Source organism: Zeugodacus cucurbitae, chromosome 2 (assembly GCF_028554725.1).
Source record: "Zeugodacus cucurbitae isolate PBARC_wt_2022May chromosome 2, idZeuCucr1.2, whole genome shotgun sequence".
NCBI classification, from domain to species: Eukaryota; Metazoa; Arthropoda; class Insecta; order Diptera; family Tephritidae; genus Zeugodacus; species Zeugodacus cucurbitae.
In genome coordinates this window covers 4,203,315-4,218,221 of record NC_071667.1, presented here as the reverse complement: position 1 = coordinate 4,218,221, position 14,907 = coordinate 4,203,315, and the positions used below count along the sequence as shown (strand labels likewise).

At 37.6% G+C, this 14,907-nt stretch overlaps 1 protein-coding gene across 18 annotated transcripts in view; it reads left to right on the top strand.

Moving 5' to 3' along the window:
* LOC105208449 (low-density lipoprotein receptor) overlaps positions 1 to 14,907 on the top strand; it is a 301,388-nt gene that overhangs the window by 241,823 nt on the left and 44,658 nt on the right. For 17 of the 18 annotated variants that reach the window (XM_054227532.1, XM_054227547.1, XM_054227534.1 and 14 more), the window contains 7 exons: positions 1,071 to 1,341; positions 1,431 to 1,653; positions 3,067 to 3,399; positions 7,785 to 8,003; positions 8,328 to 8,682; positions 13,324 to 13,522; positions 14,353 to 14,493. In XM_054227532.1, the coding sequence (XP_054083507.1) occupies positions 1,071 to 1,341; positions 1,431 to 1,653; positions 3,067 to 3,399; positions 7,785 to 8,003; positions 8,328 to 8,682; positions 13,324 to 13,522; positions 14,353 to 14,493 (1,741 nt within the window). The remainder of the gene's footprint in view (positions 1 to 1,070; positions 1,342 to 1,430; positions 1,654 to 3,066; positions 3,400 to 7,784; positions 8,004 to 8,327; positions 8,683 to 13,323; positions 13,523 to 14,352; positions 14,494 to 14,907) is intronic. The other variant, XM_054227544.1, reaches the window with a different exon arrangement.

Here is a 14,907-nt window from a genome sequence, read left to right as displayed (position 1 = left end):
AAGAATTTACCCGAAACAGTAACATTGCAGTTAAAGGACTGAAATAACTAAATCGCACAAAAGGAAACTAGGATGAAGTTGAAGTAGTTTACTCTCTGTTTTTTACTCCGATATTCGGCCACTTCTTTGCACTTTTTCAGCGTCCCTTCAGTAAATATTTTCACTTTCTCATTCGTTGTTTCTTTACAAAACACACAACTCAGGTCCGACATTTTACACCATCACAACCGCACAACGTATGACAACTAAGTGAGCGTCATTCCAACGTTTGGAGCAGCTGGCGAGTGAGCTGTATAATAGAAAGAAAGGGACAGGAGCGTAATGGCCTGTTTTCACTTTGATTAGAATTTAGTGGGAGTGAGCGAGTGGAGAAGTAAAACAGTGTGTTCTATGATATCTGTAATCTGTCAAAGTACTTATAATAGACAAGGGAGATTCTTGAATATCTATGAAGGCTGTAAATTTAAAAAAACATTTAACAGAGGCGTCGGTCAGGCGACTCCGAAACGTTATTTTCGTTTTTGGGAGTATATGCTACACTTAAAGTGTCTGAAAACAGGTTTTTGGTAATCCTGGCAGCAATACGAAAAGTTGAAAAAAAAATTATCCGTATTGCTATGATACAGGTCGGCTAAATTTGTTGACATTTTCAAAAATGAGCCTGAGCGCAAAATGTCTGAAAACAAAATTTTACGTAATACAATTATAAAATCTATGTACATTTTCACTATCAGACGTATTGCTATAATACCGACTGTCTTTTTTTATTGACACAGCAGAAATGGCCTCCCACGCAGTTGCTACACTTTCGACCGTTACTACACGCCTAGTCGGGTTCAGAATCATACAATCTAACGATTTTATAGGGTTTTTGCCGTATTGCTATGAGACATGGTTTTGGTCGTGGGCTCTCGTACTACCAGTGTTATTAACGAAACTTCACAACACCAAAAATATTTTTGATTATTTGCTTCGAAAGAATTCTCTATTTATTTACCTGCTCGAATATGATGACTGTCATTACGAACTTTTTCAATAATCTGCTCATTTTCATTTGGTTGGTGTTTCAGCAATCGTGTGACAAGAACGCCACACACGTCATAACGCCGTGTCTGTCACACGAATTTCAATGCCGCGATCGTATTACGTGCCTACACCACAGCTGGCTGTGTGACGGCGAGAAGGACTGCCCAAATGGCGATGATGAGCTGCAGGAGAATTGCCGCAACACAACATGCCGCCCGGATCAGTTCCAGTGTGGCGATCGTTCCTGCATAGCGGGTCATTTGACGTGCAACGGCGAGGCCGATTGTGCGGATCGCAGTGATGAGCTGAAGTGCAGTAAGTTGGAAACGCATATGAAATAAATACATTGGAATTATTTCATTTATATTTTCCTTTAATAACTATTTTCTCTAATATATTTGCAGGCATTTCCAAAATCACCGAATGCAATGCTACTACACACTTCAATTGCGGTGGTGGGCAATGTATTCCGCTATCGAAGGTTTGCGATCGCAAGAAGGACTGCCCGGATGGAGAGGATGAGCCGGCGGGCAAGTGTTCGATAAATGAGTGTGCGGTGAATAACGGCGGTTGTATGCACAAATGCGTCGATGAACCGATTGGCTACCACTGTGAATGCAACTCTGGGTAAGTTCTAGATGCTTGTAATAAACTTATAGTTATAATAACCAAAATTATAATAGTTTGATGGGGAATAGACAAAGACTTAAAGACACATAATATGACCCATATGTTAGGCATAAACGCCACTACAATAACGTATATCATTATATATAGTATATACGGTGGGTCCTGAACCGATTTTAACTATAAACTCGACACCATTATATTCAATACAATCCCTTTACCTTAAATTATTTCACGAATTACTCGATATAAAGGCCGTCGGAAGTTTGGAAATACTAATTTTGGGTATACTTGTTTGGGAGTTAGGGGTAGTTATGACTCGATTTTACCAATTCTTGATAGAAAGACACATAGTAAAAATAAATGATCCCTCTGAATTTCGATAAAATATCAGAGAGATTTGACGAAGTTTTCAACCCAAACTTCGTTTGAGGAGTGGGCGTGGTTATAATCAAAAATAATCATGAAAAATGTTTTCAGCAAATTCAGTTCACGTAGCTTTATTAATATTTGAGATATGTACAAGAACCCTATTAAGAGGCATGGTAACGCCAACTTTCACCAAAAAAAAAATTCATCAGATAACCCGCAAATTTTATGAAAGACGAATATATAATATTCCTTCTGTTGGCACAGTGCATTTCCTTTCAGAAGCATTCGTTCTTACTCAACGCAATATCCATCCTAACAGCCATATTAAATCTTATGAAGAAGCGCATCAAGCACCGACCAATTTTTAATTAAACATTTCCGTTACTCAAAGCTGGCATATCGAAGGCTGCCAATACTCGTACACACACACTTCCATGCGTATAAACTGATGAACCAATATCCTTGATGTGTAAGCATACATCACTCCACTTAAGGCAACGATAATTTTCGCTTCCAATCTCATTGCCAACCGTATTTGCTCTAATCCTAAAAGGATGTGAATCAAGCGTACAGGACAATCGATGTAACTGTTCTTGTGCCTGGGAATGGGATAGTGTGCGTTTGCCGCAAGCAGGTTTAAATGACTTTGACTGCCAAGTGCGGCACTCATGTTGTCCGCTGAGCTGATTCAGACAGACTACGCACATCTCAGACCCTTTATATACCTAAGTATGTACATAGAAAGTGTGTTTGTGTGCATGTGGTTTAGTATGTGCTGGCAGCGATTGCTGTGCGCATTGATACCTCAAGTCAACCGTAAAGTAATCAATTTCGCAATTATTGCACGTCCCACCGTCTACCACCCCCCACCCCTTGCATGCATTTGTGCGCCATACAAAAGCGTCTATCGGGAAACTCAAACACTTGCAACCACTGCAGCAGTTGCCTACCGCATAAATATTGCCGTGCACACACCTGCACTCATAGCGATTATAAACTCATATGTATTCATATACGCTTCTTTTCGAATTCCTCTTGCAGCTACAAACTGACCGACAACAAGACCTGCGTAGACATTAATGAATGCGAAGATCCGGGTGCTTGCTCACAAATCTGCATCAACGAGGTTGGCGGCTTTAAATGCGAATGCGAAGCGGGCTATATGCGTGATCCACGCAATCATACGCGTTGCAAGGCGACCGAGGGACATGCATCGTTGTTGTTGGCGCGCCGTCATGACATCAGGAAAATCGCCTTGGACCACATGGAAATGACATCGATTGTGAATAGCACGAAATCGGCGACCGCATTGGATTTCGTCTTCCGCACCGGCATGATATTCTGGAGTGATGTGTCCACGCAAAGCATTTACAAGTGAGTACACCGCAAGTAGTAATGTTGAAGGGAGGGTTTTGTTTAAAAAATATATAACAACTAGCTTTTTACCCCCGGCTTCGCCCGCAGTGGAGGTATTAAATAAGTATGAGAGATAAAGGGTAAGGGTATAATAATAGAAATGAGTCAATATGATAACTAAATTTGATTGTTTGGCTGAGATCAACAATTTTTAAAAATTACTACAGACAGAAGTTTCAACACTTTAATATATGCTTAGTTTCAATTTAAATTTATGTGACGGTACACCCGATAGTTCAAGTGAATTTAAAAACTCCACAGGATATGAACTACTTAGTTCCGTATCCATAATTGTATCCATTGACAAATATTCCTTCATTTCTCCCTGAACCTCCTTTAAAATGTCAGTGTTGATCCTATTAACGATTTCATTTCTTGGTGCTAATATTGCTCTTGCACACAACCACTGATCACTATACAAATGTTGTTGCTAAAAGCTTGCATTCTCGCAGCACTCTACCTCGTGAACTATTTTTACTAAAATTACAAATGGGCGAATCTTCCTATGCCAAATTCAATGGTAATTTTAAAACGGAATGTGCCGAACGACCGCCGTTTAATAGCATCACGGCAATACCTGACGAAGTTACGGCAACTGCTACTTTTTGGTCTTTTCTGACGGACATTAATAATAAGTTAAGTAAAAACGTTTTTCCAGTTACTCCTGGTGCATCGAGAAAGAAGAGTCCACCACTACCGATTGTTCTGGTGTTTCTATCGCTCTTCTAGTTGTCTGCAGTGCAGCTTGTCTTTTTAAACGAACTCGTGCCTGAAGAGGCGTTTCAGCTGCTCTCAAAACTCTTTGTCGCTCTGCTTGTTGTTGTCTTCTCAGCTCTGCGTGAGCCGAAGTTTCTTGATTTGAATGAATTTTTGGATAGACCAGATTTCCGCTTTCGAGGCATTTAAAAAAAAAAGCAGAGTAAAAATTAACATCAGCGAGTAAGATCTAAAACAATAAAGTAACAGCTAACCACAAAAATTACGGATAACCTCAAAAATTGGAATAGTTTTATACTGCATGTAACGACAGAAGAAAGTCACAATAAATATAGAAATATTATAAACAGTTGAAACTATATTCAATTAAATTAGATATTTTCGTTACCGCCATACAATGGGACGGTATTACAGTATTCAGGGTTGAAACTTCATGACTGTAAAACTTCATTACTGAAGTAGCTACATTTGACCAAAGTGTATTCAACAAAGTGAACTAAGTATTTGACATACCAGCTTTTGACAATAAAATAGTAAACAATACATGTATTTGTTTACATTAACCCGCCTTTTTTAACTTTAACAATATAATATATATTGATAAAATTGTTTTCAATTTGTCAGTTGGAGCACAAAACCTTAGTAAATTGCTTCCATGAGTTGTTTTGCCTAAGCAGAAAGTATTCGGCATTTTCTTTTATTTATTTAAAAAATATTTTTTTTTGGTTTGAAATTTGTTTACTTTTGAATTTCGAAATTTGAATTTTTGAATAAATGTATGGGTTAAATCAATGGCAACAAACATGTCACATTCGGGTAAAAAATTGTGATATGTCATATACCTGGTTCACTTTGTTGAATACACTTTGCATATGACGATTTTTTGAGAAACAATTGTTTTACCTTTCGTAAATTTTTTTTTTTATATAAAGTACCCTATGTTGCTTCTAGTACCTTCAAGAGTATATGTACAAAATTTCATGATGATCGGTTTAGTAGTTTTTGCGTGAAAGCGTAACAAACAAACTTACATTCGCATTTATAATATTAGTAGGGATTTCGGTATACAATATGATTTTATGCATACATAATTTAGTCACGAAAATTAATCGAGAACATGCTAGGTTTGCTTTTCAAAGCTCAAAAACTCAATGATATTGCTTAAAATCTTTGGACATTTGTTGCATGCTTTGGAATGGAAATATTGTAATAACTAAATGCAACTGTCTGCCATAAGCGAATTGAAGCAATTTCCTACATTGCAGCTTATGTTATATTAACATCAAAGCTTGCACTGTCGAACGGATACGATCTTGAGGAAGAGACATGCATACATACACAGATGCAGTTGTTGAGTTTCAGTTACGCATCACTTAAGCTTACTAATGCTCTCTCGCAGTTGCATGCCTTCAAACAGAGCTAATCACGAGTACTTTCCCTCTATGACAAGGTACACGCATAGGTACTTAAATGGATGTGTAATAAGTAAACGTGTATGTGTGTAGTTGTTCAAATGCAATTTCGGTATTAAATGGACCCGAGTAAATTTGATTTCCAGCCGCTGTTATTAAATGTTTGACTTCCTTACCACCACCAATACTCAACTGACTGCTGTATATGCCTTTGCGGGTGAGTCCTTGTCGCTGCTGAGCAGTCGTCATACGGTATCTTCGTAATGAAATCGTTCTGCAATTATTGATGCAGCTTCCGATTACACATCTATTATTTAGGCTCTGACTTGGGCTGGCATTTGTTGATGTAACCACAATTTAATTGCACTTTGCTGGCAACCACAAAGTTTGATTGAATTCTGTGCAATGCGTGTGGTCGAAGGAAGCTACCAATCAATTGTTGCTCTCTGTCATTTAAACAAATGAATTCGTTGTATTCAATCAAGTGGAAAAATTGAGGAGGTCGAAATGCGTGAGTATGAAAAGCTTGAAAAGCTGGCCGACATGGGTAATGCTCGAATATTTTATGAAAAGATCAGGCGATTTACAGAAGGTTTCAAGACCGGAGCATCATGTAGGGACCGATTAGGTAATCTGGTAACGGATGTCCAGAGCATACTGGGATTATGGAGGGAACACTTCTCCGACCTGCTGAATGGCAGTGAAAGTACAACACCAGGAGATGGCGAACCCGATTCCCCAATCGATGACGATGGAATAGATATTCCATTACCCGACCATGAAGAAATTCGAATAGCAATTACCCGCTTGAAGAACAACAAAACGGCGGGGGCCGATGGACTACCGGCCGAGCTATTCAAATACGGCGGCGAAGAATTGATAAGGTGCATGCATCAGCTTCTTTGTAGAATATGGTCGGAAGAAAGCATGCCCGACGATTGGAATCTCAGTGTGCTCTGCCCAATCCATAAAAAGGGAGACCCCACAATCTGCGCCAATTACCGTGGGATAAGCCTCCTAAATATTGCATACAAGGTTCTATCGAGCGTACTGTGTGAAAGACTAAAGCCCACCGTCAACAAACTGATTGGACCTTATCAGTGTGGCTTTAGACCTGGAAAATCGACAATGGACCAGATATTCACCATGCGCCAAATCGTGGAAAAGACCCGAGAGAGAAGAATCGATACTCACCATCTTTTCATCGATTTTAAAGCTGCCTTCGATAGCACCAAAAGGAGCTGCCTTTATGCCGCGATGTCTGAATTTGGTATCCCTGCAAAACTAATACGGCTATGTAAACTGACGTTGAGCAACACCAAAAGCTCCGTCAGGATCGGGAAGGACCTCTCCGAGCCATTCGATACCAAACGAGGCTTCAGACAGGGTGACTCACTATCGTGTGACTTCTTCAATCTATTACTGGAAAAAATAATACGAGCTGCAGAGCTAAATAGAGAAGGTACAATCTTCTACAAGAGTGTACAGCTGCTGGCGTAGGCCGATGATATTGATATCATCGGAAGCAACAACCGCGCCGTTTGTTCTGTTTTTCCAGACTAGATAAAGAAGCGAAGCGTATGGGTCTGGTGGTGAATGAGGACAAGACGAAATATCTTCTGTCATCAAACAAACAGTCAGCGCACTCGCACCTTGGCTCCTACGTCACTGTTGACAGTCATACCTTTGAAGTAGTAGATAGTTTCGTCTACTTGGGAACCAGTGTTAACAACACCAACAAAGTCAGCCTTGAAATCCAACGCAGAATCACTCTTGCCAACAGGTGTTACATTGGACTAAGTAGGCAATTGCAAAGTAAAGTCCTCTCTCGACGAACAAAAATCAAACTCTACAAGTCGCTCATTATTCCCGTCCTGATGTATGGCGCCGAAGCATGGACGATGACAACATCCGATGAGACGACTCTTGGGGTTTTCGAGAGAAAGGTTTTGCGTAAGGTTGAAATCACTTTTGCACTAAAAAGCTTTCTATGCATATGCTTTGCATTGTATTATTTAAAATTTATTTAATTTTCAGAATTTATGATATAAATACCAACTACAAATTGGACTCCATATTAACACCTACCCCAATACTCTTTCCGAAATATTTATTATGAATTGCAATTTCATTGATGTTCAATTAAATTTTCATGCCGCTCCTTTTGTTTTCATTTTTCGCTGACATTCATTGAACCACCGTGCGTGGACGCAGAGCACCCATCGATGAGGGCAACGACAAGACCGTTGTGCTCAAGGACCACTCGGTGACATCAGATGGCTTGGCTGTTGATTGGATTTACAATCACGTCTACTACACAGACACACACAAATGCACCATCGAGTTGACCAACTTTGACGGCAACATGGGTAAGGTACTTATCGAGGACGGACTGGATATACCGCGCTCAATTGCACTGGATCCGATAGAGGGGTAAGTAGACAGAAACAACACTTAGAGTGGTGTGGATGGTGTGCGAGTGTGAAACATGTAATGTCAATGGAAATGTTGCAATAACTAAATCCAACTATCTGATAAAGAGCAATTTCTACATGTGTTGCATGCCACACACGTGTAATAGTGTAGATAAATCTCAAGTAACTCAACAATGTCAGGAGCTTAGTTGCGTGCAATGAAATCAACCATTTCTCTAATTCTACACTGTAAATGTGTGTTCTTCTTCTTCTACTACTACTTCCTTTAACGCCTCACACTTACGACTTTTCTCTCTGCTTTGTAACACGTTCTTCTAAATAGTTGGATGTATTGGTCTGATTGGGGCGCCTCACCACGCATCGAACGCGCCGGCATGGACGGTTCCCACCGCACCACCATAATCAAGTATGACGTGAAGTGGCCAAATGGCATTACATTGGATCTGGTACGTAAGCGCATCTACTGGGTGGATGGCAAATTGAATACCATCGCATCAGCGAATTATGATGGTTCGCAACGTCGTCAAATCTTATACTCAACGGAGCACCTGCGCCATCCCTTCTCCATAACCACATTTGAGGACAGCATCTATTGGTCCGATTGGGATAAACAGACCGTCTTCAAGGCGAACAAATTCAATGGCAAAGGAGTGGAGCCGATAACGGCGCTGCATCAGGTGGGTGGAAATAATCGTAATGTGAAATTAGTAATGACAGGCAAGCGATTAAGCTCATGCGTTGAAGTTTTCGTGAAAACGACAGGGACTTGAGCGCATTGCTTATGCGTTGAAGTGAACACGATGTGTGCAATAAGTATATCCAACAGCGTTACTCATTAGAAATAAGATTATCGAGGAAAATTTCTGTGCCGTAGCATCTAATACAACCTTTATCGCATCACGGCAGCAAGCTCCAGCAACGCGCTTTAAGGCATGAAAGAATTTGTCTTTGAAATTCACACGTGTTCCACGAAAATTTCTTCGTGAATTTTATTTCATATCTTTATGTTCCCTGCAATTTTTCTTGACTTACTTGGCAGCAGCCTGGCAAGAATTCCAAGCACACAAACTCAGACACATGTTGACCTACATTTAACGCTGCTGGATAGTGTCACAATTTCTTGGAGAAAATAAAAAATGAGCGCCAACTATAATAAATGTGGCATTGCCCGGCGGCTGCTGAACGAACAAACGAGTAAAAGCACACACACGCAAACACACATTTTATTTGTGTGGGTGCAAGCAGTTTCAAAGTGAGCTGGCTTACGGTTTCCTTTTGAATGCAAAGCATTGGCGTTCGGTTGTGACAACGGGTGAATTGGCAACAGAACGAATATACTTGTGTGGCTAACAGTTGCATACAACATTCAAGCACAACCATATACTAACTATGAACCCTGTAGGAAAAAGTTAACTGAAAATGTTTGTTATGCTCACTCTATAAGTGTGATTAATACACTCGAACAAACTCACGTGTCTTGTTCTTAGAAAATGCTTACGAACTATCTGAAAATCAATATTTACTACCGCACGCATTTCCCGTTGGGCTTTCAGCCTATACTTCTTAGTATATAGTGTTATAGTTGTAAAGCTGATATTTTTATACTCTCGCAACAAAGTGGCTAGAGAGTATTATAGTTTTGTTCACATAACGGTTGTTTGTAACACCCAAAACTAAACGAGTTAGATATAGGGTTATATATACCAAAGTGATCAGGTTGAAGAGTGGAGTTCAAATCCGAATGTCTGTCTGTCCGTCCGTCCGTCCATCCGTCTGTGCAAGCTGTAACTTGAGTAAAAATTAAGATATCTGAATGAAACTTGACACACTTATTTCTTGGCACCATAGGAAGGTTGCTTTCGAAAATAAGCAAAATCGGACCACTTCCACACCCACAAAATGGCGAAACCCGAAAACACATAAAGTGCCATAACTAAGCCATAAATAAAGCTATGGAAATAAAATTTGGTATGAAGGATCGCACTATGAAGGGGCATATTTGGATGTAATTTTTTGGGGAGGTGGGCGTGGCCCCGCCCACAAATAGGTTTTTTGTACATATCTCGGAAACCAATAGAGCTATATAAGCCAAACTTTCTGCAGTCGCTTTCTTTAGCCACTTCTTAATACAGTCCAAATGAAAGAAATCGGATCATAACCACGACCATTACTAAACGGACGTTAACTCACTAACGGAAATTGTCAGAAACACCAAATTTTACATAAGAAAAGGCAGATGGAAGATGCACTCAGATTTTTTTACAAAATGGAAAATGGGCGTGGCTTCGCCCACTTATGGGTCAAAAACCATATCGCAGGAACTACTCGACCGATTTCAATGAAACTTAGTTTTTATTAGTTTCCTTACATCCCAATGATATGTTGTGAAAATAGACCATATCACTGCACAACCACGCCAATTTCCTATATACCAGAACTTTGAAGACGATCTGAATTGTTTACTTTACAATATATAAAGTTAGCACTAGTGAAGATATCGGTGCAGAACTTTGCACAAATACTATTTTTATAGTGTGGCAGCCCCATTCTAAAAATCTCCGAAATCGGATCATAAGTTTTTAAGGCCCCATATATCGAACACGAGGACCTCGGTGCTTCTAACCTAATATTATAGTTTCCAACTTTCAATGGACTTTATACAATATATATGACGAATATGTGGGTCAAATTGTGTATTATATAATATAAATAAAGTTAAATAAATAAATTGCGGGAGTATAAAATGTTCGGTTACACCCGAACTTAGCACTTTTTTACTTGTTCCAACTATTTTTGCTTCTGCAAAATATTGCAACGAATTTTTTCATCGAATACATAGTATATAATACGTACTTGCAAATCCAATTCAATTTATACTAAATCCTATAAATAATGATGCCCTTGCAGCGAAGGCTAATGTGCTAGCATGTGGCAAGTGGAGTAGCATACAGACTGTCCTTGTATGTGTGTGCTTTTCTCCAAAAATGCCAAATAATATTAATTTGTGTCACCTGCAGACGGTCGCACGTGCGATTCACTTTGTACTCACGCCAGAAGCAAGTTAGCAGTTACAAGAAGCAAAGAAACGCAATAAATATACATACTAAGCGAGTGACTTTTAGCATGAGAATTTGGTAGCAAGTGTTCAGTTTGAAAGTTCGCTTGGAATATTGTACCGAAGGGTGATTAATATTATATTAAATTAGGTAACCATAAACGACATTGGCGGCCAATGAACTAGAAAGTAGTGTCCGACCGATACCAATTTTTTGGCCGATGCCGATTAATCGGCCAGTTGGCAAAGAATCGGCCAATGCCGATGCCGCTTCTTTCATCAATAACTTTATTTAGTAAATTAGCATAGTAACAAAAGAAAAACAAAGACAAATAGCATTACAAAATAAGTAAACAACTCAGTTCATATGTAAATATGAAGTTGTTTATTCATTTAATTAATAGTCAAAACTGAATAAATTATTATTATAATATATACATATGTTGATAGAAAAAATAAGTTATTCGCGTTTTTCACAGCGAATCAGCAATATAGCTTTTTTCCTTTAAGGGGTTACATGGGTTTCGGGATTTAAAAATTCTTTTTTTTTTGTTTTATTCTACAATATCGCAAGAATGTTATCTATCCTAAATTTTCAAGTCGATCCGAATAATAGTTTCGGAGTTATAGACTTTGGAAGGTGTGCGCTCCAAGTCAGTTATAATTGTTCCTCAAAACTTTAAACGCGTTTTTTCTCGGAATCATGTTTTCAAAGTCGGTTGTCAAATGTTCGCGAAAACTACTCAATCGATCTTGATGAAATTTTGCATAATGTGTTCGAGGTACAATTTACTCGTGCTTGAACGAAGGATTTTTTCTTTTTTCATTTACAACTATTTAAAAAAAAAAAATGTCAAGCAAATATGACCAAAATTTTTATTTTTTGGAAAAATTTCTGCCAAAATTCCAATTTTTAGTTTTTTGTCTTCCCTTCGTTCAAGCACGAGTTTATGGTCTTACCAAGAACACTTTTTTTATTTTGGGTGATCCTGTCAGGAGTTATGCTGACAACGCGGGCGCACCTTTTTTCCGAGGGTCACCGGAAATGATGTCTCAATGGAGGAGTTTTAATTTTTTTTTTTAATTTCAGAAATTATTCTTTAAATATGTATCCATAAAACAGAAAAAAGTTTGAATTATATAAATAATTGTTTACATAGAAAAAAAATTATTGAAAACAACCATTTAATTCCAATATTCGAAAATAAGGCCAATATTCGAAAATAGTAGGTCTAGTAAAAATAATCCGTTATTTTCAAAGAGATTACCTTTGTCATTTATATCTCGCATTGTGAAAGGCGTCACTTAGTAGTGACTCGATAGAAACTTTGGAAGCTTGTTTAGCAGGTTATTTTGCATGCACCTTATAGCCCGGGACAGTACCAAGTGATCCGGTCTATGGCGAACTTTTAAAAATAGACTCTCCTAGTTACGAATGCTTCTATAATAGTGGCTTTATGACATTATCTTCAAAATCTCAACAAGTTGATAAACAAAACTATGAATATTTGACATAAATCGAATCTTTCTAGCAGTGCTAAATAAAACCTTCAATTTAATGCAAACTTATTGAATTTCTTTATACTAGACTTAAATTATCATCGTGGTGATTTATTAGTTTAGTCAAATGTGAATCACTGTGTTTTATATGGTAAACAGAAGAATTCAAATTGTACGATTTAAAGAAATCAAAAAAGAAAAAAAATGTATTTTAGTGTAATCCGAAAGAAGTAGAAAGAATCGGCTAAGAATCGGCCAAATATGGCCGATACCGATGCTGAATTTTGTGGCCGATACTGGCCGATGCCGATACCTAGGCCGATTAATCGGTCGGTCTCTACTAGAAAGTGTATTTTATGCGGCCAGCTTCTGGGAAACTCTAAGGAATGCAACCTTATAGTTTTCATAGCAGAAAATATTTCAGATCTTATCGGAAGCTAAAAAGTATATTTGAGTATGAACATTTACTATATATGCATTCAAGTAAAGATTTATTTTTATAATTTTTTTTTACAAGCAAATACATATATATTTTGATAAATATTCGATAATCGCGTCAACAATGCGGCTTGTTCCACCAAGCAATTGATTAATGCATTTTTAATTTAATTGCAAAATTTCAACCAATCGATTAACAATTTGTTTTTTCCTCCCTCATTTTCATGTGACATTCGTCGGCTGACCGCAATCAATGGACACAACACGACCAACTATTATGTGCACCCTGCGTAACCTTGACAAATATGTGTGTGTGTGTGAGCAGCTGCAACATCCGATGACCGTACACGTCTATCATCCCTACCGCCAACCGGACGGCATCAATCACTGTCAAGCGGTGAATGGTCATTGCTCGCATTTATGCCTGCCAGCGCCGCGCATCAATGAACGCAGTCCGCGCATCGCCTGCGCCTGTCCCACCGGTCTTAAGCTGATGGAGGATCGACTAATGTGTGTCGAAGATTGTAAGTACCCCAAAGTGCATACATATATATATATGTACGTAACGTTAAATGTTTATATGTATATAAGTTTATTGATAAATTAAGCCAACACTTGAATAATGAAATAATTCACACTTTGTCACTATCGAATGGCAGTGAGGTGTTTGTGTGAACGTGTATTTGTATGTACCTTGGTTTTAAAAAGAGTTCCAATATTTTGTTAGTCAAATTGGTTTAAAGAGGTGATGCATTGAATTTAGCACAAATTATATAATATGCTCTTCTTAATAATAACTAAACCTTATTAGTGCTTCGTGCATTTAATTCAAATGTTAAATTGAATTTTAGAAAAATTTGTGTATTAAAACTTTATCAAAAAATAATGAAATTAGCTCACTCAATTAAGTAATTATTTATTAGTTTAAGTAATATTTTATTAGTTTTTTTTTCCAACTCTTCAATGTTACGTTTTTATTTATTTAATTCAGTCTATTTGTGATAAAATATTATTTCATAGTTATTTGCTGAGTTTTTCAATCAAGCAATATTTAATTTTTTGTCTATTGTTGATTGATATTACCATTAATTTATTTAATACTTTAAATCCATTAGTTTTATATATAAAATAGAATATAATATTATTTTTAGCTCTTCAAATGTATTTGCTCTTATTATTTGTATTCTTTTCTTTTTTTGTATTTTTATTTTTCTCCAACCTTGCCAACTGTGCGCATCAATACTTTTGCGTTTTATTATTTATCAACTGTACAAACAAACAACAACAAAAATATCCCGCAATTTTGCTAACTAATATCTATGTATATTCACATACATACATACATACCAAATAGTAAATACAAAGTCAGCGTCGCAAGCGCGCCGCAAAAACTTGCCAAAGATGTCTAAATTTACCACCGCCCGTATTTCTACCAACAGCAATAGCAACAATGCGACTGCTCAACAAGCAACATCCGCTCCAAATAAGGAAGAGGGTATGATTACAAAAACAATAATGAAAAAATAATAATTCATTGTAATAGAAATTGTTTTGTCACTTGTTGTTGTTAACCAAACAAAAACAAAAAACATAACATGCTCGCCCCCTTGCCGCAACAATTCGTACTCACAAACTATGTGTGTGTTTGTATTTGTAACCGCATAATCAATTCTTTATCAATTGTTGTTGCCGTCCATTCTGTTTATTTTAATAATTTTCATTTAGATTTTATATTAACTAACTTTAGCTTTAATGGGGCACATTATCTTCATGTGGTAGTGTGCTTCCAGTAATTTCTTGTTCCCTCTATTTTTATTAAGATTTTCTTTTGAACTCCATACTATTTGTTTTTGCTGCATTTCATTTGCATTGGTTTTGGTCATCTTGGTATTAATTTATAATTCTATTT